Here is a 25476-nt window from a genome sequence, read left to right as displayed (position 1 = left end):
TATGACTTCTTGTAACAGATATAGGCCATACTAAGGTTCCGTTGGTTATACACTGCTTGTTCAACAATGACTGCATCGATGATGACTTGTTCTTTGCAATCATGTGTATTTTTCTTGTATCTCTTCTGCTCCTCTGTCAGGATGCTATTCTGCTCACATTGGGTCCATACGTATGTGTCGATGAAGGTGCTCATGGTCTTGTGCAGACTTGCTAAACAGATAATTGGTCTGTACTTTGATAGGTTGGACGTGTTGCTATCATTGGGGAGGAGAATTGTGGTGCCACGGGTGATGAAATCCGGTAATGATCGTGGCACGCGTAACACCCTGTTGAAATAGACAGCCCTCGTGGGATGTACAACGGTCAACGTATTGTACCAAAAGTTTTGGACACCGTCTGGTTCAGGTGCCGCCCAATTCCAAAGGTACCGCGTAGTCTCGCGTACATCATTGGGCTCGACGGAGACTGCGAACATTTCGTCAAGTTCTGTCCGTTCCCCCTTGCGCCTTAGCCACGGTTGCACTTCGCGATGTTATACGGAGGCCTCCCAAATACTGGCCCAAAAGCTAGTGACATCGCCGATATTCGGTAGACCTTCGCTGAAAATCAGGCTTCTCGTGGCTTGGTCATAGAACGCTTGCTCGTTGTCACTGAACATCCGATTTTTTTCTTCCCTTTCGTAGAGTCAGTGTAACGCCTTAGCCTTTTTGATAAGACTCAATCGCTGTACTAGTGTGTCAAGTTTCTCTGTCAGCTAATGAGCTCCCAGCATGCAATCATCGCAGGCAAATGACGACATAATTTCTCCGACGTTCTATCGTCTCCACTTGATCCTGTGCCTCTTTGTTCCCGTGAGGGTGAGCGAATGGCGTTTCCTAGTAACAGCATTCCTCACAGGTGCAGCGTTCCTTGCTGTGTGTTGTCCGTGGCTGCTCGGGGCGGTAGAGATTTACTGAGCCCTTCGGCTCTCTTGTACCGTTCAGCCTCACTTCCTCGTTGAGCTCCCGACTTCAACGCGAACCGATCGGTCTAGTCCCAATCGATGGCCTATTCCGACAGAGACTTCCACGGCGAGTGAAGATCTCCCGAAACCGAGACACTCGGCTTGTTGCCCTGGTCAGCTCGGTGGATCCGGATGGAGCGTGGCGTCCCGAATACTCATAATCGGTGGTCTGTCGCTATCTACATGACTATTAGTCGGTGGGGAATCTAGCCTATATCTGCGGAGTGTTTCCTGGTGGTAATTACTTTTCCAAAACCGTTGCACGCTGTTCATCACGCCATTTCTGCTGTAAGGCGATCATGATCGATCATGCAACCACTCTACCACAATTGATCTAAATACTGGTCACTGTTCACCGCGTTCCACGTGTTCACGTCGCTTGTCATTTTGTAGGCGACACTATCCGGGTTGATGTCCGGTGCTCCCGTTTCAAGTAGCTTCCTGCACGTCCTCCTAGACGTTCTCACATTCCGGGAACAATAGTAACGTTGTGTGTCCGAGCCAATAAAGACACTTCCAGAAGCAGCCGTGGCCCGACAGGAGCGGTGTCAGGTGGAAGTTCACCTCTCCGTGCTTTCTATTGACTCACGTCCACAGGTTCGGGATTAGCCGGTGGGTCCACCGTCCTTTCTCCGGATTATCCCATTCCTTTTACCACGTCGCCATCGAACCGATTCTCACCATCTTCCTTCCGTTTCTGGTGTTCCTTCGATTACAGCACTCGATATCCTCCCCCAGGATGATGCAGATGGCAAGCATCCAGGCGATAAGGCATACTGCCTCCGATGATATTGTTCTGTACGCGCTCGCGACTCGCACGGCCATCAGCCGAAACGTCCAGTTTAGCTTTTCGCGATTCCGTTTGCTTTTGAACGCTGCACCCCAGGGAGGAACATCATATCGCAGTATCGATGACGAAACACTAGATAGCAGACATCTCGTGCAGCTTCTCGGGCCGCCGACGTCTGAAATGATCTTGGTTATTGCGTTTGTTGCCTTCGCTGACTTTTCGCAGGCGTCGTCGATGGGGTTGTTAAAGCTCAACCGGTCGTCGATTATCACTCCCAATTGCTTCAGTCCACGCTTCGATGCAATCACGTGCCCTCCGACGTCTGCATCCACTTCACAACACCTTCATCTTGTGGTGAGCTACCGCCCGCGTATTGACTTCTGCCATTCGTTCGTCTCCTACCGCAGCACTATACTCTGAAAGAAGTTCTTCAGGATCTGGCATGGTCATTCTGTTCAGTGCTGCGGCGATGGCTTCTATCGCAACTTCAGCGCAGTATCGATCTCCTCTTAGCTTCTTTTTAGATGTCTTCTCAGCATACGCGAGCATTGTCCGAATTACCTCTAATGTCGATACTTCTTTGCGGAATCCGAATAACGCGCTCACCCTCTGTGCGTTTCGGCAGGCTGTTAAGGATAATTCTTTCCAGACAGACATATAAGCCTATACGAGGCTGGATCGCCCGGTGACTTCCCTGGCTTTGGCAGCAACACCAGCTTCTGGACCTTCCACATTTCGGGGAAATTGCCTTCATCTAGAGACATCTGCAGCACCACTCTGAACATGTCCGGATATGCCAGGATCGCAGCTTTCAGCGCCACGTTTGGTATTTCATCTGAACCGGGGGTTTTCTTTGATTTTAATCACATCGACGCTTCTGTAAGCTCGTCGTTAGGACGGCGCCGGTGATTGAGTGGTAAGCATGACCGCCACTCATTCCATTTGGCCTGGGCTCAATTCCAGCCGAGGTTGTTGAGATTTTTCTGAGGAGAAAAAAACTGTGGTCACGTCTTCCTTCGGAATGGAAGTAAAACCGTTGGTCCCCGGTCCATAGTTGATGGATCGATATCTAGTCCAGATAGTGGAGTCACCTCTCTGGCGTCGATAATGAAGAAGTAGAATCCAACTTCTATACTTACTAACAAATATCCTCTTCCCGTATTAGTTGTGGAGTGCGCAGTAGTATATACGGCATCTAGCAAAACCAAATATCGGACTAACCATACCTTCCCTTTCCTACCGCGATCTACGTTCGGGCCGGGCCGACGCCGGTATTGATCAATAAACATTTTAGGATTATCAGGAGTTGCACATTGAAAGATTTTTTGCTACTCCCAAGCATAATTAATCTAGTTATTCCCTGTGCAACTTCTGCTAGTCCAGATCGATAACGGTGTAGCAGCCAGGGGTGGTCGCACAAGCTCAAGCTCGACGCTTCTGTAAGCTTGTCGTTAGTCACTTGCTAATCGTTCTTGTTTGCTCCTTCTTCCTCGCCGTACGGTGTCGGTGACCAGGTTGTTGGATCATGGTTCGGGAAGATAACCTCAACGATTATCTTTTGCTTACCATGGCACATATCAACTAGCGTGGATGTGCCCTCATAGTCGCCATCACAACTCGGTACGCGCTCCCACGATTTGACGTACTTCTCAGCACAGCTCCTTATGGCAAACTGGCTTACCAAGCTTGATCTCCCGTTTTAAAGAGGCCCTAGCTTCCCGAAACATCGCCTTGTGCTCTTCTCTCACTCTTCGATTTTGCTCTCTGAGTCTGCCTTCTAGCTCTGAGGTATGCAGTGTGTAGCGTACTGAGCGACTAGTTTAACCAGGAAGATGGACGCCGTCTACTGCATAGCTCCGGTTTTCGTGACTTTATAACGTCACAAGCCACCACAATCCTTTTTGTTAGATCAGCCGCATCAACGTTCTGAATTGCATTAAGAAAGAGGTTGAAGGCTTTCGTCTTCCACTTTAGCTTGCCGGTCGTCCTTCTCCGTGCAGTAGCAGGGTTCCGTTGGCCGATGCGGTAGTGAACCGCCTGGTGGTCGCTATGGGGATGCTTCTCGCACACTCTCCAGTCCATGTTGGCCGTCAGTTAAGGACTACAGAATGTGGCGGAAATTCTTTCGGCACCGATGTACGTTTCGTGAACCGATTAGTTCCCAGTTTTGACACGATACCAAGAGCCATTTAGTCCCCCGATTCGCCGCGATCTACTCGATGTAGTCTTTGGTGGTAGACCTAGCGTCGACAATGAGCCAACCGGTAGGTGCCGAGGTCTGTCGCCAATTTCCACTACAAGTAAATATTCTCAGAAGATATCTTTTGCAATCTTTTGCAGAATTTCATTTAAAGTATTTGGCGCATTTTTGTTGAACATATTCAAACTTTTCGAATTTCAAAAAATATTTCGGATGATGACTGACGTGCACTTAGAAACGCTTGTGACCTTCGCGATAATACAAATTTGGTTACGCGTGCGACATACACACGCTCCGATGATCAAGTCAATATGTTAGCACTTACAAATTTATAAATGCGGTCTCAAGTACGATTATATCAACGCCCTTTGCTACGCGATCCTGAATCGATCTCGTCCGTCTTAGCAGCTATGCCTTCAGTGTTCGTTTCTAATAAAACAAACTCATATAAAGGGTGAGTCGCTAACTATTGTGACATTTTCAAACTTGTTTTACTTTTTTCATACTTGACTGAAATTGACCAAATTTTGCCCAGTTTCTCTTTAGAGTATATTGTTTACATCCGCTCAGTTGTGCAGTAGTCAGTAGGATTCAGAATGCAAATCAAGTTGATTCGAGAAAGCGATCCGTCATAATGCAGACTAACGCTGATTAACAGCAATAACGTGTGCAATAAAATATGGGTGACAAAGCAAAGCAGTAAGCATTCTTATCCTTCTGTCTGAGTGCGCATCAACATGCTTCTCATTTGACTTGTAAAATTCGAATGAAGCGGGTCTTAGATAACTTCCCAATATTCGATTAGGTCTCTTAGGTGCTCCATGTTGACGGCTCTGTTGAAATAGACTGGGAAATTTCTGTTTTCCGCGTTGCTTCCGAAGATTTTCTGAAAATCTGTGTTTGCCTTGTTTATAGCAGTCATACATACTTCGAACTTCAATATAACATTTTTCCGATTGATTGGTGCCAACAATGTGTAATTGCGTTCAGTACAATGAAAGTTACTAACGTTCAAAAACTATACCTCCTATTTCTTTCGAAATTTTGAAACGTGGCCTCCCACTGCATTGAAAGACTGTGTAAATGGAACTTTTTCTGTATTTTGTTGCGACTCAATAACTAATTCAAAGCGAGGGTCTCACTTGCAAATATCCAAAAATACAAACGACTGTCCTGGCGTGAATCGCGAGATGCTGACTCCTAAAGTAGTAAAGAACAAATATTCTAGTTCCATTATCAATTCTAAATATAGCAAGCTTTCAAATTAGCTGTAGTGCATAGGTTAAGAACGAAAATAAACGCAGCCTTCACCTTCCCGACACAGCCAATCAGTTGTACGTCCGATTCGAACGGATTCAATTACACGCGCCTGCTATTAAAAGTACCAACCGGACGCGGGAAACGGTTGGTTAAATTGACGGGAAATTGGTCGTAATGGAGATACACGCAAGATGGATAAAAATAGATTTTTGCCGGTGTGTAGTACAAACAGAGATTCTTCCAGCCGATAACGGCCAAGCAGAAACACGAGCAGCCTAGGTATTTGACTTGCTATTCGTCTACTTTTACACTTACTGATAATGAAAACAAGATAACAACAGCTGTTATTTCGAACGAAACTGAATTTCCATTTTTACGCGTCTTAGTATGTAGTATCACATGTGAGCCCTTTCTCCAATTTACACGCATCTTCTGCATAATTACCCACGTTAGTAAAAAATTAACGATACCGACCTGTGGTATCAACGGCTAATTTTCAAATTTTCGTTTGTTATGTGTGTTCCATCACTGAACAGCACTATTTAGTCGTACTCTCATTTATGTCGACACGGTGGTGCCTCAAACAGAAGAAGAGGTTATATGCTTATCGAAGATGATCTTGATCAGATCTTATATGTGCGGATATTCAGGAGGAGGAGGAGAATGAGGTATCTCAAGTCGCGCACTCCACTTTCCGTAGATGAGAGGGTTACCGATGGTTATGCTGCGCAACGATCTTTACCCGTCGGCGCTGAACCGCTATTGAACTCCCGGCGCGCGTCGAAGAGAGTACTCACCGAAGACGGCGAGGAGAAGATCATTCGCAGATTAGAGTCCGTGTGCCATTTGTCTTGTACAGGCCACAGCCGGTAGGTAACCACGTTCCATCGCCGGCTTTCATCGGTTGAAATGGTTTCGAGAGGGCAGACACAAACGCCTCGTCACACTTGCGCACCCACACCACCTACCTACCTGTACTCATACGGCAGCAGTAGAAAGACCCACGCGTGCTCTGACAGCTGAGATGCATTTGGGGAGATTTTTTAAAATTGGAGGGTTTTTTTTCTCTTTTTCGTTGTCTCAGCGAATGATGCGCAATAAATTAAATAGCCTTCCTCTGCACGTGCTGGAATGGACACACCTTTCTGAACACGGGCTTTGTTTTGGCCGCGTTGAACTTTGCCACCGTCGTCAGTTGGAGAAATTTGCCGCTTCGAGACTGCCGACCCGTAATTATTGATCGTGCTCAACATGGATGAAGCTGGCATAATAGGGAAGGAATAGTGACACTAATCGAAGCACTCATCTTCATTAGTGCGGCAATCGTTGGGTAGTAAAATGTTTACGCTTGGGTAGTCAGTTTGCTTCACTGCATCTCACCTCTGCTATGAAGCCTAATGCTTGTGAACTTTAAAACAGTTTTCATTCTGAAGATAATCGTTAATTTCTGACTCCAAGATTTGTAGTTCAATATATTCCATAAATTTGTCGCATTTATTGTTCCAAAGGTAAGTTTTAAATCTTTGTAATAACGACGTGGATCAGAGAGTAATTATTTTAAAATAAAATTCTTCAATTCGGCAGTCCTTCGCACCACCCTCTGTTCATTTGATACGACACGATACGTTAGCTTAGAGGTGCCATTTTTTGCCTTTTGCATGTTAAATATTTTAAATCAAAAATTGTTTTGACTTTGCTTAGATATGAATAAAAACGTACTTTGAGATATTAATAGTTTAAAGTATCAAATATATTACTTCATTGCTGAATGCAACTTATTTGTCATTACGTACGTTATTGCGCTTTTAAATGTTAGATTTAAGTCTCCACAGACGGCAGCGCTAAGCTGTGACGAATTAAGCAGATGTTTTTTACGACGATGTCTATTACCGGTTCCACATCATGACAGGGACCTTTCGATCGCTTATATACGGAAATGGAAAAGGAGCTCTTCAAGTCGTTCGGAAAGTTCTGATCCCAACCCAGAGCTCGTGATTGCTCTCGAAGCTGTCGAATGTCGTGAACCAATTAGTGAACCACACGACCACGGCAGCGTCAGCATTCGTGATGTCATTACTGATAGCACTGGAAGCAAACAATGGAGGTAAATTTCCATGTACATGTACACATATAGTAGTTACACCGAAGAGATCATGCTAATTTGCATATTTCGATAGTACATTTCTGGTGACACCCTCGCCCATTAAAAAGCCAATTAAACGCGTCGGAAATACCGAGAAGGCACACCGCGCAAGTGTTCATGTGATCATCATGGAGGGCATGTCCTCGCTCTGAAATAAAGATAGTCGATTTAAAGGCTAATTGTTTCGTTAGTTGCTCGATCTATTGTTTCTTTTTTAATCAGTTGCTGATTCGTGGGCTAAAACGAACATTCCTGTTTTGTAGCGGTTTGGCGAGCATGAGAGTGAATGTAGTTAAGCGCAATAACTAACGCTGACGAAGGATTATTTTTGGTGATTCGGTACCATAACGCATAGCGCCACAGGACAATAAACGGTACTTTGTACTGAGACATTCTAGATTCAGTGGACAAGAATTGCTAAAAACATCAGATGACCGTGTTTTTGGGGTCGCTGATAATGATTCTGATGGAAGAATTCGAAAATTCAAAATGACGCCTACAAAATGGCAACCATTTTTTACGAAATTGGCAAATTTTGTTACAGACAGTATAAAACTCGATGCACGAGGGTTGGGTCGTACAGTCGACATATTGGATTCGCCATTTTGAATTTTACATGTTCGACGTCAGAATCAGAATCAGCGACCCCGAAAGACCCCTTGTAAGATTTTTTAGGCTAATATAAAAAAAATTGACCCAAGCACAGTCGCCATATTGGATCCTCCATTTTAAATTTTACATTTTCGGCGTCAGAATCAGAATCAGCGACCCCGAAAACCCACTTGTTAGACGTTTTAGGCCAATATAAAAGAAAATATTGAGCCAAGCACAGTCACCATATTGGATCCGTCATTTTGAGGCTAATATAAAAAAAATGACCCAAGCACAGTCACCATATTGGATCCTCCATTTTAAATTTTACATTTTCGACGTCAAAATCAGCGACCCCGAAAACCCCCTTGTAGGACGTTTTAGGCCAATATAAAAACATGAAATTTAACCATGCACAGTCGCCATATTGGGAACAGTATTAATGAAAAAATCGCGTCCCAAAGGGTTAAGGCGTATGCCTTAATCTTATAAACTCGTCAAATTATGTATTAAAAATGTGGAAACGTGATCCTTGTTTTTTTTTATTATTTGATCTTCGGCAGATATCGTTAATATTAAATGTATAACTCTATCGTCGGCCCTAGTCCTTCTCGCAGGTTGATGGGATTGACGGTATTGTAAACATCATCAAGCCACAATAGACCTTCGCTCTTTTTAGTTTTTATTTGCACCAAGTTCTACTCCTAGAGGTTAATTAGTTCTCATGTTAATAATCCACCAAACATTATGACTACTGAGGATTTGATTTATATAAGAAGCCCGCTTCAAGATGTTGATTACAATACGCCTCGATAGTGGTGTGTCGAGGAGGCCGGGAGGGCTGATATGAGCCTTTTATCTGTTCTATACCTTTCCTCTATTTACCAGCTCATAACCAACAATCAACCACTAACAAATAGATAATTGAGAAAGGATGTGCTATGTGTGGTGATTGGCTATTCAAGTATTAGTAGTGTTTGAAGTACTAATGTATGTCTCATGTGATGATCATAACTTCAGCTGTATCTTGTACCTATCTAATCTATTACCTCTCTCATATATTGTCTTTTATTTCTTCTTTTCGAGTCCTATACTGCCATTCTACACCCGTCTTCAGCTGGGTCAACAAAGATGGTGATAGTGAACGTCTTCACACTCACACATTCTCAAACGCGGTCTCAGCGGGAACCTACAAAAATGCCATCGTGCACACGATTACGACTCGGTCACGTCCGAAAGTCTACCCTTGATCCTAGAAGCCTAGGTCCATGCCTTCAGCTGGACCAATTAAGAAAATACGCTATTAGACAACACGTCTCATGGCGGCATGACCCGGAACCCTATCGATATAAACGATCCCACTCTCTGCCAGAATTCTAACCGCGCACTGAAAATTTAATATCAGACTCACGGTTCGCGCGACCATTCAAGAACACACGTTACAAAATCACGTCAGCGCACAAACGTTAGAGCCCCTCGCGATTTTCCAAGCAACCTACGAACTCGCAAACATGATTACACCCCGGTGATAAGGTGAAAATCTCAGCACTCATAAACTTACCAACACGATCTCAAGCGTCAACCTACAAACTCCCGCGCTCGCGCCATCATGAATCGGGATCGTCCGGAAGACTCTATCCTCGGTACAAACAATCTAGGTCCTTGTTAATTAATAAAAAAAATAATAAAATTGAAAAATAACTCCCATATCCACTAGACAAAACGTTCCATGGCGACATGACCGGAAACTCTAGTGATATGGGGTAACTCTCTCTCTCTCTGTCAGAATGTGATCCGTACACCGAAAACTAAAGATCAGAATGACGGTCCGCGAATATATGAAGCGCCTCAGGGTTTCAAAATCGAATTTATACACGCGAAGTCACATACATGCGAGCACACGCGACAAACACGTCATCATATGAACGCTTAAGCCCTTCGCGATCATCTACGCACACCTATGCCCGAGATCGCGTAAACTTGATAACACTCCGGTAATTGTGTGAACGTTTTAGTACTTACGACGTTACAAACGCGGTCTCAAACGCGAACCCGCAAACGCGCGCGATCATGAATCGGTCACGTCCGGAAATCTTTAGCCTTCATTCTAGCAATTTAGGTCCATACATTCAGTTGGACCAATCAAAAAAAAAATAAAGCTCATATCCACTAGACCACGCGTTCTACGGCGACATGAATGGGAATTCTAATGATATGTAAGAACCCACTTTCTTCTGGAATCTGAACCGTACACCAAAAATCAAAAATTAAGTATCAGATTCACGGTCCGCGCGCGATCATTCTAGAACACACGCGAATATGCGAAAGGCACACGGTTATAAAATAGAATTTATACACGCGAAGTTCATACACGTTAGCACACGCGACATACAAACGCGCACGCGACATACAAACGCACACGCGATCGAGCACGTTAACGTACAAATGTTCGAGCCCTTCGCGATCGCGAGTCCCTACGCCCGCACATACCTGAACCGTACAATGAATATCACATTCAGAATCACGGCCCACTACAATTGGCCTAATGCAGTGTTTTTTTGGGCGACATTGCCTGTCTCGTCTGGAAATTGTAGTATGTGATTCTGACGGGGAGCCCTTCCGAGAACCTAGCTCTACAGCTCTAGTAGGACAACTCTCGAAAAAAAAACCCTATCGTCGGCCCTAGTAGCATAGGTCTATGACTTCAGTTGAACCAGTCAAAAAATTACGCTCATATCCTCTAAACAACGCGTCTCAGGGCGGCATGACCGGGAACACTAGTAATATACGGAATCTCACTATCTTCTAGCATTCAGCACTTTAACATACAAACGCTTAAGACCTTCGCGATCATCTACGCACACCAAAGCCCGCAATGTCGCACACATGAGAACACCCCGATGATTAAGTGAAAGTTTTAGCACTAATAAACTCATAAACGCGCTCTTAAGCGGGAACCTACAATTGCCCATGTTCATGCTAGAATCCATCGGAAATCTCTACATTCGGTCTCAGCAGACTATTTACATGGCTTCAGACGGACAAAAAAATACCTCTCATATCCACTAGATATGGGGAAACTTACTAGCATCGAAGCCGTGCACTGAAAATTAAGTACATATCAGATTCAAGGTCCGCAGGCGATCATCAAGAATACACGCGCAAATGGCCACACGGTTATAAAATGGTTTTTTTGCACGTGTAACTTTGCGTGCATAGAATCAAATTTATGCACGCTAAGTTACATACAGTACACGCTACCATACGCAACACACACGTTAACATACAAACGAACGGGATAACGCCCCGATGACTAAGTAAACGTTTTAACACTTCTAAATTTTGAAACAAGATGCCAAGAATGAACCTACAAACGCCCGTATTCGCGCGATCACTCTCGGTCCTAGCAGCCTAGGCCCATGCCTTCAGTTGGACCAATAAAAAATGTCGCTCATATCCACTAGACAATACGTTCCATCGTGACTCTAGTAATATGAACACACTCTCTTCTAGCATCTGAACCGTACACCGAAAATCGAGTTCAGAATCACGGTCCGTGCGCCATCATCCAAAAACATGCGAATATACGAATGGACATACTGTAATAAAATCACTATACACGCTAGCACACGCGACATACAAACGCGCACGCGATCGAGCACGTTGACGTACTAGCGCTCGAACCTTTCGCGATGGTATACGCGATCATGAAATTCATATGCCCGCACATATCTGAACTGTACGATGAATTTTAATTGAATTTGGCCTTAAGCAGTGTTTTAGTGGGTGGCATTTCCCGTTCCACCTGCAATTGTAGGGAGTGATTCTGACGGGGAACCCTTCCGAGACCCTAGCTCTGCAGCTCCAGTAGGACAACTTTCTAGAAAAAAATAAGATTTATGCTTATTTTTAGCATGAGCAGACTTTTGAAATTTGCTCAAGATTTTATATCGATAAATGCTAGAGCCTTTCCTTGTTGAGAGTCGTCGTCCCAAAATCGCTTCGCCAAAATAGCGAAGTTGCAATTTAAGTTTTCAGGTAGACTTTGGCGCATATCATTTGTTAACACAACCGAAAAAAACTCTGTTGTATAACATTCCATTGATAATTTCTTTTCAATAATATTTGAATCGACCTTAATCTTTACACAATAAGATCTAGTTTCTTCCGAAACCACTGTACTAGCGCTATGCAGAAGTTAAGGTATTTTTAATTTATATCCAATTACTTGGAGACAAGAGAGCTGCTTATGTATTACGAATGCGATATGAGACCTGGCGTTGATAGCATACTAATTGGCTGACAGTCCTTTTTCTGCATTATACACGTCATCAAATCATATTGCGTAATGTATAACATATCACATCGATGAAGGCGCAGTTGGTCCAAGTTCCCTTTAGCGGGGTTATAGTAAGAAACTACTGAACAGTCTATATTTCTGCTTTATTTGTACAGTGTCAATTAGCGAATAATACATATAAATTTAGATGTACAGTAAAAAATAGTATAGTAGGATCAGAGTGGAATGTTGGCTGGTGTTTCATGAATAAATTACCATTTAAAAAAAAAAGATGATCTATTGATTAAATTGGGTCCGTAAAGAGTTATGCTCTTGTGTCATAAAATTTAAATATTCTCAATAGTTGGTGGAGCGGGCTGGTTCTGAGACTGTGGCCTTCGACTGACACAGCTCATTTTAACTGGTTTGTATGCCTCCATAGTTGGCTGGTGGATGTGTATTTCTACTTAAGAGAGAATTGTATCGATTTTGTTGGCTCTTTTCGGCAAATTTGAGACAAAGAGAAACGAAAGCAATGAAATTGAAAGACGGATAGGTATTCTAGAGCGAATTAGTTATGAACTTAGAACGGAAAACTAGAACTAGGCAGGCTCATATGGGCATGATCGAAAGGAAATGTGAAGAATTCTTTACCTTCTGCAGAGTAGGAGTTGGGCGTTGCACCCGAGTCTACCGCATGGTCTATGGTAGAACATAACGTCTATGGTAGAACATAACTTGCCGGCGTCGACGGTAAAACATGATGATGAGTTATGTTCTACCATAGACCATGCGGTAGACAGCAAGCAGCAGAGGGTAAACCAGACCATTGCTCACCACCGAGAAAGCAAATTAACAGAAGGAGCGGAAAGCAGTGCGCCAAGGATAGTTTTCGGCAATAACATTCGGATTTTTATCTTTCATGAAGGGTGATTTTTCGATTATTTAAAACGTATATTATTTTGTGAGTTGCCTGTAAATCTTATTAAAATTTGCAATTCGTTTACTCGAATCGGAGTATTTTGACACTGAGAAAAAAACGGAAAATGATTCACGCAAGTTCAGCACCACCAACGCTTACTACCATATCAATCGACAGAAATAAACACAACATTTCGTAACCGGACAAAAATCAACACCAGCTGGGATTAAACGCCATTGTAATTCAAACTGAGTTAAAATGCCCAAATGGCCGCCGGTCGGTCATCAGCCGCAACTTGAAGAGTTGAACGAAAATTCAAATTTCGCATCATCGGTCAGTCAACGCGATTGCCTTAGTTATGTAAGCATTTGTAAATAAAAACTTGGAAGATCCTCGCGTAAGGGAAGCTTTGATCGGATGGTACTCTGTCCGATCAGGAGCAGAAACGCTGACACCGTAGACTCGCGAGGGCTGTTCAATAGCTCTTTGTGGCTTGGCGTGCGAATGGAAAGCCACTGCTACTGGCTGTTGTGAAATTGATCGAATAATAGAGCGCAATAAATGATGATCATTTGGCGTATTTTTGTTTTGTTCGTGCGAAGATTTAAAAAAGAAATACCCGAGAGTAGTTCGAAATATGTCTACCAAGTGCGCGGCATCCAATTACACAAGCAACCGAGTTTTAATTAATTGGATGCTGACAGTTACTGTGCTAGCGCCATCCGCCAGACATCATTTCTCCTATTAAAATTTGAATAGGTTGCAATTATGGCGATACTAAACCGCCAAGCGTGTGTGTATTATGATGGAGTAAATTTTAATTTTCCATTTTGCTTTTTTGCCAGCAGTTTTCCCGCTGCGTTCCGACTTTCTTCGACACCGAAAAAATGTGTGGCTGCTAACTGCATTGTGTAGTGTTTTGCACATCATGTCTAGTCCCACCTTGGAGTTCGGAGCAGTGACCAAGCTACAACACACATGTCTTGATGCATGTTTTACAAGATGGAAATCTCGGTTGGAAGAGTGCGCAGAGAAATTAGGCAACAATTAAGATGTGTTTAACTGCATGTACATTGGACGGGTCGCAGTCCCAGCAGTGATTTGCACTGCTTTACTACAATGGAGTCGCGCATGTGGTGGGGTTTGCTTAAAATTAAATTTCACTTTTTCCGATGCTCAGCTGTTTATCGCGAAAATCTGCGAGTTTTCTTATTGCGATCGTTCCAGGTGTTCAACACGTTCGCCGCACAGATCCGAGATAGTTCATAACAACCAGATACATGCTGCCATTCCTTTCCCTCTTGTGTCAGTTCCCTACTTATTTGATTCCGATTTTTCCAGGGTAGTACACTAGATTCACAGTTTTTATAGCTACTCATGAATGATGCGTTTATTTCCTCCGCGTTATCAGTTTTGAAAGTTTTTTTTTAAAGTTTAAAGTAGATCCTATCACCATTGCTCGGAAACTTACGACAGCAAGTTTTCCCGAATCAACGAACAGTGTTTTTGTATGGTGTTAAATACATGACCATTTTGTTTTGTATTCTATTTCCAGGTGACGCATCGTACGACCGGTGACGTGATGGTGCTCAAGATGAACCAACTTCGAGCCAATCGGCCAAATATGCTGCGTGAGGTACAGCTGCTGAATAAACTTTCGCATCCAAACATCCTAAGGTGAGTTCAAAGATAATCCCGAAAACTGTATGTCTACCTGTCAAAAGTTGAGGCCAAAATTTCGGTACGGGCTAGAAGAAGAACAATTAAGCCGTCACTTTGTAGGTGCACATGTCGGCCTCCATATGGTTATTGGTTGCTCAGAGTTGAAGCAACCCCAGCAACTAAACTCTTATGCTATGCTTTCGAATAGTCGTTATTTGAAGTCGATTCCTTCTTTATTACATGAGCAGTACTTCGACAGATTTATTGAAATGAAAAGCTTTCCAAAAGCATACTAGTCTTCATTCAAACTCATTGGTTCTTAAAAAAAGCCGAAATCCCATTCATCTAAAGGCGTTCATAATAATTATGAAAAGAATATTATGCCATTTTGGCATCAAGGTGATCGAGAGTTTGGTATTTGAAGTTTGAACCAATACTAATACCATTTATTTTTCGCTGAAATGTATTTTCCTTTACTTTGCACTAGCGAACACAATATTGATTTGTTTTTTAACAGAACAATGTCACATTTGTGCATTATTTACTCAAATTAACTTACTTTAACTTAACTGAATTTAATTCTGAATTTACTCGAGTTTACTTGGATTCTGAAAATCTTCCTGTAACTTATTGCCTTTCTTTAGAAGCAATTTCCAGTCCCACTAACTATGTGTTTAATTGTAGTAAAACCGAATTTGGAAAGATGTCCAAATCATCAACATAATTTACAAAACAGAATTGATATTGAAACAGCATTTTTCATCATCGTGGCCGAACAATCCGAATATTTCGAATCATAACTGAATGTAATTCATATCTCCAATTAATTCAATCTTGAGCCGCCATTCTCCAGTTTTCTTGAACGCTAGTCGCAAACGCATCTTCTTCGATTGCACACAGCCAGCTGAGCATAACTTTAGTTCATTTCACTTGCGCCATTCGTGCTACATGTCCAGCCCACAGTAGTTTGCCATATTTTTGTACGCCTTCCGATTGCAGCTTGTTAGTAATTTTGGTACAGCTCCAAACGGCTGCGTCATTCTCTATTTTCTACTATGCCGCCGAGCATTGAATAGTCTACTTCCTTCAACGTCCACACCATATGGCCGAACAGATCGACAGGGAGTATCAGTGATTTGTACAGTTTTGTGCACGACTATAGACTTTCGGTTTCAGCTCAACGCAAACCATAGAAAGTCCTATTAGCCTTTTTACCTTGCGGCTAACATCGTTATCACATCCCACTATAAACTCTTTGACAACCTTGTGCCGTATCCCATCGATTCCTACATCGGAACCAACTACCGTGTACTTTGACCAGTTTATAGTCAGTTTCAATCTCTTCCACTGCCCAGTGATTAACGCCAACGATGTCAATGTTATCCGCCGTCTACCAATAATTTCATTGGAACACCATAACACAGGGGGACGAGTTCGGACTTAAGTCAAAATAAAAAAGGTGGCGCGATATTCTTATTACTATTTTTCTCATATTAGCTAAGCTATCAGAGACTTTTCCGTGAAATTTTAGGTTTAGGACAAAAAATGACTTTTAACAGATTATTGAAGGGGGCATAACTCCAGTGTTTTTTTTTTTGCAAAATTTAGTCACAGGATATTCATGCGTTTTTTTTCGTTTTTTTTTTTTCGAAGAAGCAGTTGTTTATATAGCAGTACTTCAGCAAAATTATCGATTTGAATAAGTTACATCGTTAAATCACAAAAAAAAATTATCTGGAGAAGATTCATAAATTACGTAGCGCTTTTAGGTGATGCAGGGGGCACGACAAATTGTGACATTTTATGACATATGGTGGAGGGAGAGTAAGCGGGAACGTTACGTAACCTGTTTTTACTGAAGAAAAAAAATTCAAAGAATTTGTTACATGATAGGGGTGGGGGAATAGAAAAAATCATGACACTTTGCTACATGGGCGGAGGAGGAAGTCGGTTTTGGGCAATTTAACGTAATTTATGAATAGATTTAGATAACTGTTTGTCATATTTAATTTAATTCTCATCTTAAGCTAAGCGATGTGGCCCAAACAACACAAATCCATTTCTTAATGAACCACATGGGCAAAAAATGCACTTAAAAATCTTATGAAACAAGCGTCCTTAGTATATGGAAAAATATTACGAAAAAATATAAATTAAACATAGATTAGAGAATGTTTTTTTTATTTCGATTATAGAGGTTTTAACCTTAAGGTCATTCGCCTCTTCGGATTAGAAAAATCTCTTATGAAAAATTTCTAACCCTATGTGCGGGGCCGGGACTTGAACCCAGGTGCGCTGCGTACAGAGAATGTTTTTCTTTCATATCAAGTAACCCAGAAATGAATTAAACATTCTCAAATTTTTCACACACATCTTATTTGACACGTTAAAACTTAATAATCTTTTAAAACACCATATTGAGATTTAAATAACGTTCAAAAGTTAGCGTACCATAATTATTATCATTTGACCCGTAAAGACAAAATACTTAACTTAGAGCCACCCTATTAACTAGTAGAGTTAATTTCAAACACATTTAAACATTCAAACAGAAATTTAGAGCACAAACATTTCTTAGGAAAAAATATGAACCTTCATGACAAACTAATTCTTTTTGAGCCCCCCCCTAATGAGTAATAATGGTTCTTCCTATCAAGTGTTAGTATTAAAAACGATTCAGCGCACGAAAATTACTAAACGAAAGTTCTAAGGAAAATTGAGACAAAATGAATATTTTTGAGCACCCTAATGAATAGTAAATGTTTATTTTCATTATGTTTAATAATCAAAAATGAATTAAACGTACCACATTTATATAAAATATCTTATCGGAAATGATAAATTTTTGACATAACTCCATCTTTTGTTTTAAGCCGAGCGACTGTGCATAGAGCTCTTCGCCGGCGAATACGCAGCTCTGCCGTTTCCAATTTCCTTTCTGTTACCTATGACCTTCTGAAAAGTACAAATGAGTTGCACACGAATAATATTATAAACAAATACCGGAAAAAATCGATTCAATATTTATGCTCCATTTTTGGCACGTTCCGTTTTTGGCATGCTCCCTTTTTGGCACACTCCGATTTTGGCAACAAATTGGTTGTTTGTTGCCAAAATCGGATTTTGTTGCACATAATAAGTCTTTTAAAAATGCACAATAGATATTTTTTGTATCAATTGATATCACTTTTAACTTCAAAACATGGGAGTCATATTAACTCTCAAAGGCACAAATATTTTTTTAAATTTTGTGAAAATTGACTCATAGTTTCAATACATTACTGTGATAATTTTGAGATGTTTTTCGCAATGTTGTTTTGAAACATCATTATGCATTTAAGGGTTGCCTATAGTTTACACGATACGTGTCTGGCGGAATCAATTTTCATAGTAAGACCCAGAGTCGTTGCACTTTAAGAGTCAAGTACAGAGGAATTCGCTACACTGCATAATATGACTAGTTCTGGAGTAAATTTTCATTTGAACCTTGGTGACATTGTGAGCTTTTTTCTCTCTGGATTATTACGATGTCAATATAAAACTTGGCACTAAATTTTCAGTACATATCGAAAGCTGGTCATAGTGCGTCCCAACCCCGTATTAAGGAACACAAAACTGATGCCCCCCAAATAGGTTGGTTTAGCTTTATGATGATGTCTTTGGCAAATTTGTTAGTTTTTTTGCGATTTTCTCAAATGAATTGAATTAGGGTGGTACATGTGGTTGAGATGTTCAAAGTATCGACTGTTTCGATGTGTGAAGTTTACCTGCGCAGTGCACTACGGTATAATAAAACAAATGAATTGAAGCAAATTTGCTGAATAAACAAGGCTCTTTATAATGGTTAATTTGTTATGATTTTTTTTAAAGAATTGGGGTAAGGTGGCTATTGATAAACAGGGTTGCTAATATTATCTTTTGATGTGTTAATTTCTCGCAAATTCATTATTCTAGAGATTTTTGGGACTTTGATTGGAGCACATTTTCATCGTAGCACTGATGTTTCAATGCCTTTTGTTTGGACAGTTGAAAGTGATTTTACAACAAAAATAGTTTTCTTCAAACCTAACCATCTTCAAGCATTGCAATTCGATTTACAATCTATCAATTCCATCTGAAAGATCGACGATTGGTTAGTTATGGAGAACAAAATTTATTTATTTTTCAAAAGAGCCATGTTTTTTAAACAAAATTCTTCAGTAATATTCACGAAAGAAAAGATAACAATCCCAGGAGCGAATGTCATCATAACATTTATCACTCTTTTAAGCTTTTTTCATTATGGTATATTTTCGAAGATTTAGGAATAAAACATTTATTTCTAGATATAATTTTCATAAAAAAAATGTTAAAATCCATTTTCTCGAGTTTTTTTTTAATCTTATGTAGGCTATCTACGTAAGTTATAAAGTATAAATGTCTTCAGTACATGTGTTAAAAATGTCAAACAAACAACTTTGCCGAAGAATTTTTTTTGATAGAACACCTCTGTTAAAAGATAGAACTGATCTAGATCAGTTTCTACTTACCTAGATCAAAACCAACGTTGTCAAAATAATAATTTCAATCTAAGATACTTTTCTAAAGACAATAATCCTCCAGGATATATACCCACGGCGCTAGAGGTTTTGATTGAGCATCGAAAGTAGCATTCTGTCCCACTGTATGACGTCTGAATTTGATAAAAACATGAATAAAAATTAATTTGTTTATTTTTTTCTTTCATCTCATTCCATTTCACATATGATCAATAATCCTTGAAACATTTTTGAAATCGTAAACTGATAATCCAAACTTTAAAAATGAGGTTCCATTTTAGCACAGTTCCGGTTTTGGCAACTGAAAAAATAAAATTGTTGCCAAAAACGGAATCCTACTGTACTAGTACTAATTCGCTGTACTCGAATCACTCTCTGGCGTTCCTGTAAAATATCCTTCTCTTCCATATGAATCAGATCGTAGCAGGAAATTACGCATCTGCTTACGTTCAGATCCGGATGGGCTTTAACCACTACTTCAGTGCTGTCAATGAGCTGGTTCATTTTCTGCAACTTAGCAACTTGGGCAAGGTTCCGAACTCGAAGGGTATACCGTGTCCCTTGAGCTTCGGTATTCGCCCCTTCAATTGGACCTCCAGCGACAACCTCAACCGATTTGCTAATAATGAACGGTACACCGTCTTTACCTGTCAGCTGCAGGAAAGTAAATTCGGCGAATTTGTTCGTCGGGTCCATTTACTCCGGTAATCTTCTTTTACTTGACCCTCCCGGGTCTCCGCTACTAGCGGCCGCCATCTTGGATCACACCATCAGACATTGGAAAATACGCTGTGGCACGGTCACCCGATACCAACCCCAAATGGACAAAAAAGGTAAAGAAAAGGAAAGATCTTACCTTATTTGCCCCTTCAACGCCGACTTTTACGAAATGTCTTGTAGTTGAGCAGTGTCGCTATTGCTTGTTTTCCTTTTTTACACAGCCAAGAGATGCGAACTTTATGGATTTCGCCAAGAAAAAACGCACTTGATGAATTTCGCCCTTTTTGTTGTTCCAACTTTTTGTCACCAAAATTTTTGATACGCGCTGTACTAGACTCAACCACCACCAAATCACATCAAAGTTTCCGATTTTTTAAAAACTTATCACGAAAAACACGGTATGAAATTTGCCAATGCACGTTGTTGATACCGTGCGGCACGGTGTTTCCAACTCGGATGATTGGGAAAAGTACAAAATTTATATAAAGATAGGTTTTAATGATTTATAAAATAAGCTATTTATAGTTGATGCTGAAAATTTATATACCATCAACACAGATAAAATTTAGTACTCATTATTGAGAACAATCTCCAACTTCTGATTCGCTTGAAGGATGTTCGAAGACGTCAATTTCAACGTTCTATCAGGATCTACAAAAAGAAATTCAGTATAGATGTACTCTTAAGAAATGAAAATTTCGGGAAAGGGGTAGAACAAATCAAGTAAAATTCTAAACAAGAACATCCCAAGGTTCTTAAGAAGTTACTATGTTTTAATTGCCGCAAGGTTCTACTGTATCGATTTTGTTGGCTATTTTCGGCAAATTTGAGACTAAGGGAAACGAAAGCAATGAAATTGAAAGACGGATAGATATTCTAGAGCGAATCAGTTATAAACTTAGAACGGAAAACTAGAACTAGGCAGGCCCATATGGTCATGATCCAAAGGAAATGTGAAGAATTTTTTGCCTTCTGCAGAGTAGGAGTTGGGCGTTTCACCCAAGTCTACCGCATGGTCTATGGTAGAACATAACTCATCATCATGTTTTACCGCCGCCGATTTCATTGCTTTCGTTTCTCTTCTCTCAAATTTGCCGAAAATAGCCAACAATATCGATACGGTTCTTAAGAAGGAAGAGCGTTTCCACCAGGATATAAATCACATGAAACAACTGTCACCAAAGCCAAGCTCCTCTAGTATAAAAATGAAAGAACATGTATCTAAAAATGCAATAGTTTTAATAGAAATTACATTGCTTAATCACTCCTTTCCAGAATAAATAACAAAAGCTTTAAGCAAATTAAGCCCTTGAAGAAAAACAATGCATTGAAACATTTTTAAAAGAACGAAAAGAAGAATAAATGCTTGAAACAAACATACAACAACTTCACTGTGAAATAGTTAGGCTGTGTATGATCTCAATTTTCCGAAAGATGATCATTTAAATAAATTGGCTTTTACCTGAATGTGAACACTAGTTATTTGACCACGAATAACGGTAAAAGAGAATATTCACTGAACATATATAGATGGAAATTTCTCAAGACTACCTATATGTTTTGCTCGATCAGTCTTTGTCAATACTACTTATTTTTTTCGATAATCAGTCTTTCTCATTTATATTCTAAATTGTTATTCTGTATGACTCATAACAGAAAAAAATCAACAAACTCGCAAATAGCGTCAGGACTATTAGTCGCGTTAAAACCAAATGTTCGGATTACCGAAAGTACATGTATATTTATCGTTAATTGAATATTTTTCATGTTGATACGGTAGTACTGAAGATGTATGGATTTTACTAAACGTACTGTTTTCCGTACGTATTTGTACTATAAAATCCAACTGACAATTTGTCTAAATGAATTAAACTAAACATAATTAAACTAAGTGACATTTACATTGTGGGTGTGCAGCATCTTGGTGTGCTTTGGGAGAACATACACCCACCGTGGCTTTTCCTGACATAGAAGAACTCGCCGGTTTGTCAGGTAGTCCGAGGTCGCTCACGGATGTACAAGAAGTTGGACAGACGAGTTAGCAGTTAGCAAATTGAAAAACAGAAAGCTTGATTGATTCATAGAATTTTTTTAAATCTATTAAAATTATATAAGAAGAAATGCTAGAAACAAGCATACAATAGTATCACGGATAGAATAGTTAGCTCTATGATCCAAACTTTCCCAAAAAAGCCATTTACATCAAACCGGATTTTACTCGTATCGATGAAAATCTTGGATGTACTTGTAAAAAGAGAGGGATGATTCTCGAAATCTATAGGAAACCTGAAAATTCCGAAAGAAATACACCAAATACTTCAAACCATTCTAATCAGAATAGGATGCTAAATAAGCAAAATCTTATTAACCTCAGGAAAAAATCGCGGGATTGCATAAATACATTTCTTTTCTTAGAAAATGTAAAAAGTTTAAATTGATCCCAACTTGTCATAAAGGCAAGTTGAAGACAACCTTGCGATTAGTTTCATGTTTTAATAGAAATTAGATGACTTGGCAATCTCTTTATTCCAAAATAGATAACAAAAGCAATAAGCAAATTGAAAATCAGAAATTGCTAGAATTTTTGAAATAATGAAAAAGAAGTGCTAGAAACAGGCATACAACAGCTTTGCTGTAGAATAGTTAGGCTGTGTATGATCTAAACTTTCCAAAACAGGCCATTTATATCAATCGAATTTTACCTGTACCGGTGAATGTATACACTAGTCACTTGACTTCAGGTAAGAAATGTATTCGCTGTACATTAGAGATGGTCGGGCTCGGGTAAGCCCGACACACCAAAAGGGGGCAAGAGCGATACACTTTTTAACTTTCTTTTCGTCCAATTTTTTTTGGTAAAAATGTATTGTGTATGTGTGATAGAGTGCAATTATGTGTGATGCAAATGCATGCTTTCTGGAGTTTCAACGCGTAGCAAGAGGAAGAGCATTCGAATGTGTGGTGTTACGAATAAATAATGTTTAACACTTAGTTTATATTATGGTATGGATTTTCCCAAGTAATCTTTTCGAGCTTTATTAGCACTTGTGAAGCTATTCTAAGTAGTAAGATCAGTTGTGCAAGCATAATGTTACTAGGATTTATTCACCTAGAAGTAACATACGCTCCGTAGTAAGCTATCCGGTTCGCGTTATGATTTTTCGGAACACTGTTGATCAGTGATGTACCAAATCGGGTTTTTATAATTTTGGGGAAAACCCAAGGTTTTTTCCCGGTTAAAACGGTTTTTTCGCGGGAAGATTGGGTTTTTTGCATTTTTGGATGTTTTGGTTATTGAACATTAATATATTGTTATTCAAACATTTTTATTTTATTTATGAGCATTATTGTCATAAAGTTTTGCATGTATATGAATTCTGAATGGTTTTCCTCGATTGAATCATTGTTATAGCGGTGATCCAACATTTTTTACAAATATTGTGGTTAAATAAGTGATAAAACTTTTCAATGTTTGGGCTAAGTCGATTGTGCTTCTTACTGTGAATCCACCTAAACGAACTAAACATTTTTTCTACTGTTGCTGATGTAGCTGATAACGAAAAAAATCGGATTGTGATTTGTGAGAGTTCTGATTACGGTTCATACTAATGACGAATGTCAAGGCCAATCGCATTCTGCATATGACTCACTTTTCACCGAACTAAATAGGTATTTTCTAAATTTTGTGTGAATACCTACCTCATTTCGCTAAAAGTATAGCAACCCCTAAAATGAGTAACAAGCAGAATAAAAGTAGTTTGGGCATCACACGATTATTCTAATTTTCACTTGTCAGAGTAACAATGACTATTGTTCCCAGTATTATATGAAACCAGTTGGAATATGGAATGGACTGAAATTAAAGTCGCAGGAACAGAAAATGCTTCGTAAAACCCGTATTAAATATATTAGAATGTGAAAATTGAATTTAAACTTCAAGTTTCAAAATTGGACAGGAGCTTTTCGATTATGTCCTACAGAATAAAAACCGTAAAAAAGTATATCCGGTTCTTGCAAAGGACTTTTCTTTATCCAACTTTTAATCTTGAATGTAACGCTGTACGGAATTTCCTCTGCGAATTATACTGGAGGTTCATCCTTGCCGACTTTTTCGGGTGAGAATATTCTAAGCGATTGTCATGCTCAAGGATCTCTGTCCGATTTTTACGCTTGATGTTTATATTCGATTTTTACATGCTAAGATATCTGGAGTGGATTCTACAAAGTATGTTTTATCCTTGCGACTTTTATTTTCGGTCTCTCAAATGTAAATGCAAGATTCTTTAACCCTCCGGAAGTCGCGCTTATAGCCCACTGAATGAGCAGCCGCTGGTGCCCTAAGACGATTTCGCTAGATTTTCAGAGCAGCGTGCACTCAGTGCACTAGCGCGACTGCCGAAAAGATAAAAAAATAAATGAACATTATACATTCGATAAAACGAAAAAACCCATATTTCGTCCGGGTTAAAATGATTTAGGAAAAAACCCGGTTAAAACCCAAAAATAAAAACCCGGGAAGATGGAATTTTTCCCATCGGTACATCACTGCTGTTGATCAACAAACCGACGTTCATATTAGAATATACTTTTTCGTTTCGTTTTGTAATATAACTATGAATCACGCATTTAATTTTTAATTTATTTGGTCGGCTTGAGACAATACTGACAAGAAATAAATGCAAAAAAACAGCGTTTCCGTCTATTTCAATTATTAACATGACGTAATTATGGTATAATACATCACAACAAACACTCCCAGTGAACCCAACCGTCTAAACACCGTGTCGGTCTTGCCCCACCCAAAAACTGTCGGTCTAACTCCAACTCTGGTGATAAATGACACTTGTCCGCTGAAAAAAAAACACAGAAAGTTTCAAATGCGCTAATTGCTGCGAAAACCATAAATCGATTTTCTGGGCATGTTATATTCGAGGAAAAATTATAAATTCTCGTTCAAATCAACAAATAAAAAAAAACCTACTTCTTCAGGTGCACTCAAGAAAACAAGTTACGTGTTAATCCGCTTCAAAATAAAATAATAACGTCTCTACCTAGACAAGGTAGTTCTATTTCCGTCACATCATCCAGCAATGATGTGTCATCTTATGCTTCTGTGGTAGGTATTGGTATTAGTATTAGTTGACAATCTCTTCATTCCAGAATAGATAACAATAGCAGTAAGCAAATTGAAAATCAGTAATTGATGCACCGAACAATAATAATGAAAAAAGAAGTGCTAAAATCAAATTGAAGTTGTGACGGTTTTTGGAAATTTATCTAAATCCACTTCTCAGTGATCAACCACGAAGTAGATATGACTAACAATGGGGCGTGTTATAATAGTTTTAAGAATGTGCTCCAATTGTT

At 39.9% G+C, this 25476-nt stretch overlaps 1 protein-coding gene across 1 annotated transcript in view; it reads left to right on the top strand.

The window, feature by feature from the left end:
* The window catches only part of LOC131677632 (uncharacterized), a 326970-nt gene that overhangs the window by 175554 nt on the left and 125940 nt on the right, over positions 1–25476 (top strand). The window contains exon 3 of the mRNA XM_058957528.1: positions 14745–14866. Within this exon, the coding sequence (XP_058813511.1) occupies positions 14745–14866 (122 nt within the window). The remainder of the gene's footprint in view (positions 1–14744; positions 14867–25476) is intronic.

This window comes from Topomyia yanbarensis, chromosome 1 (genome assembly GCF_030247195.1).
Source record: "Topomyia yanbarensis strain Yona2022 chromosome 1, ASM3024719v1, whole genome shotgun sequence".
NCBI lineage: Eukaryota > Metazoa > Arthropoda > Insecta > Diptera > Culicidae > Topomyia > Topomyia yanbarensis.
This window is presented reverse-complemented; position numbering and strand designations above follow the sequence as displayed.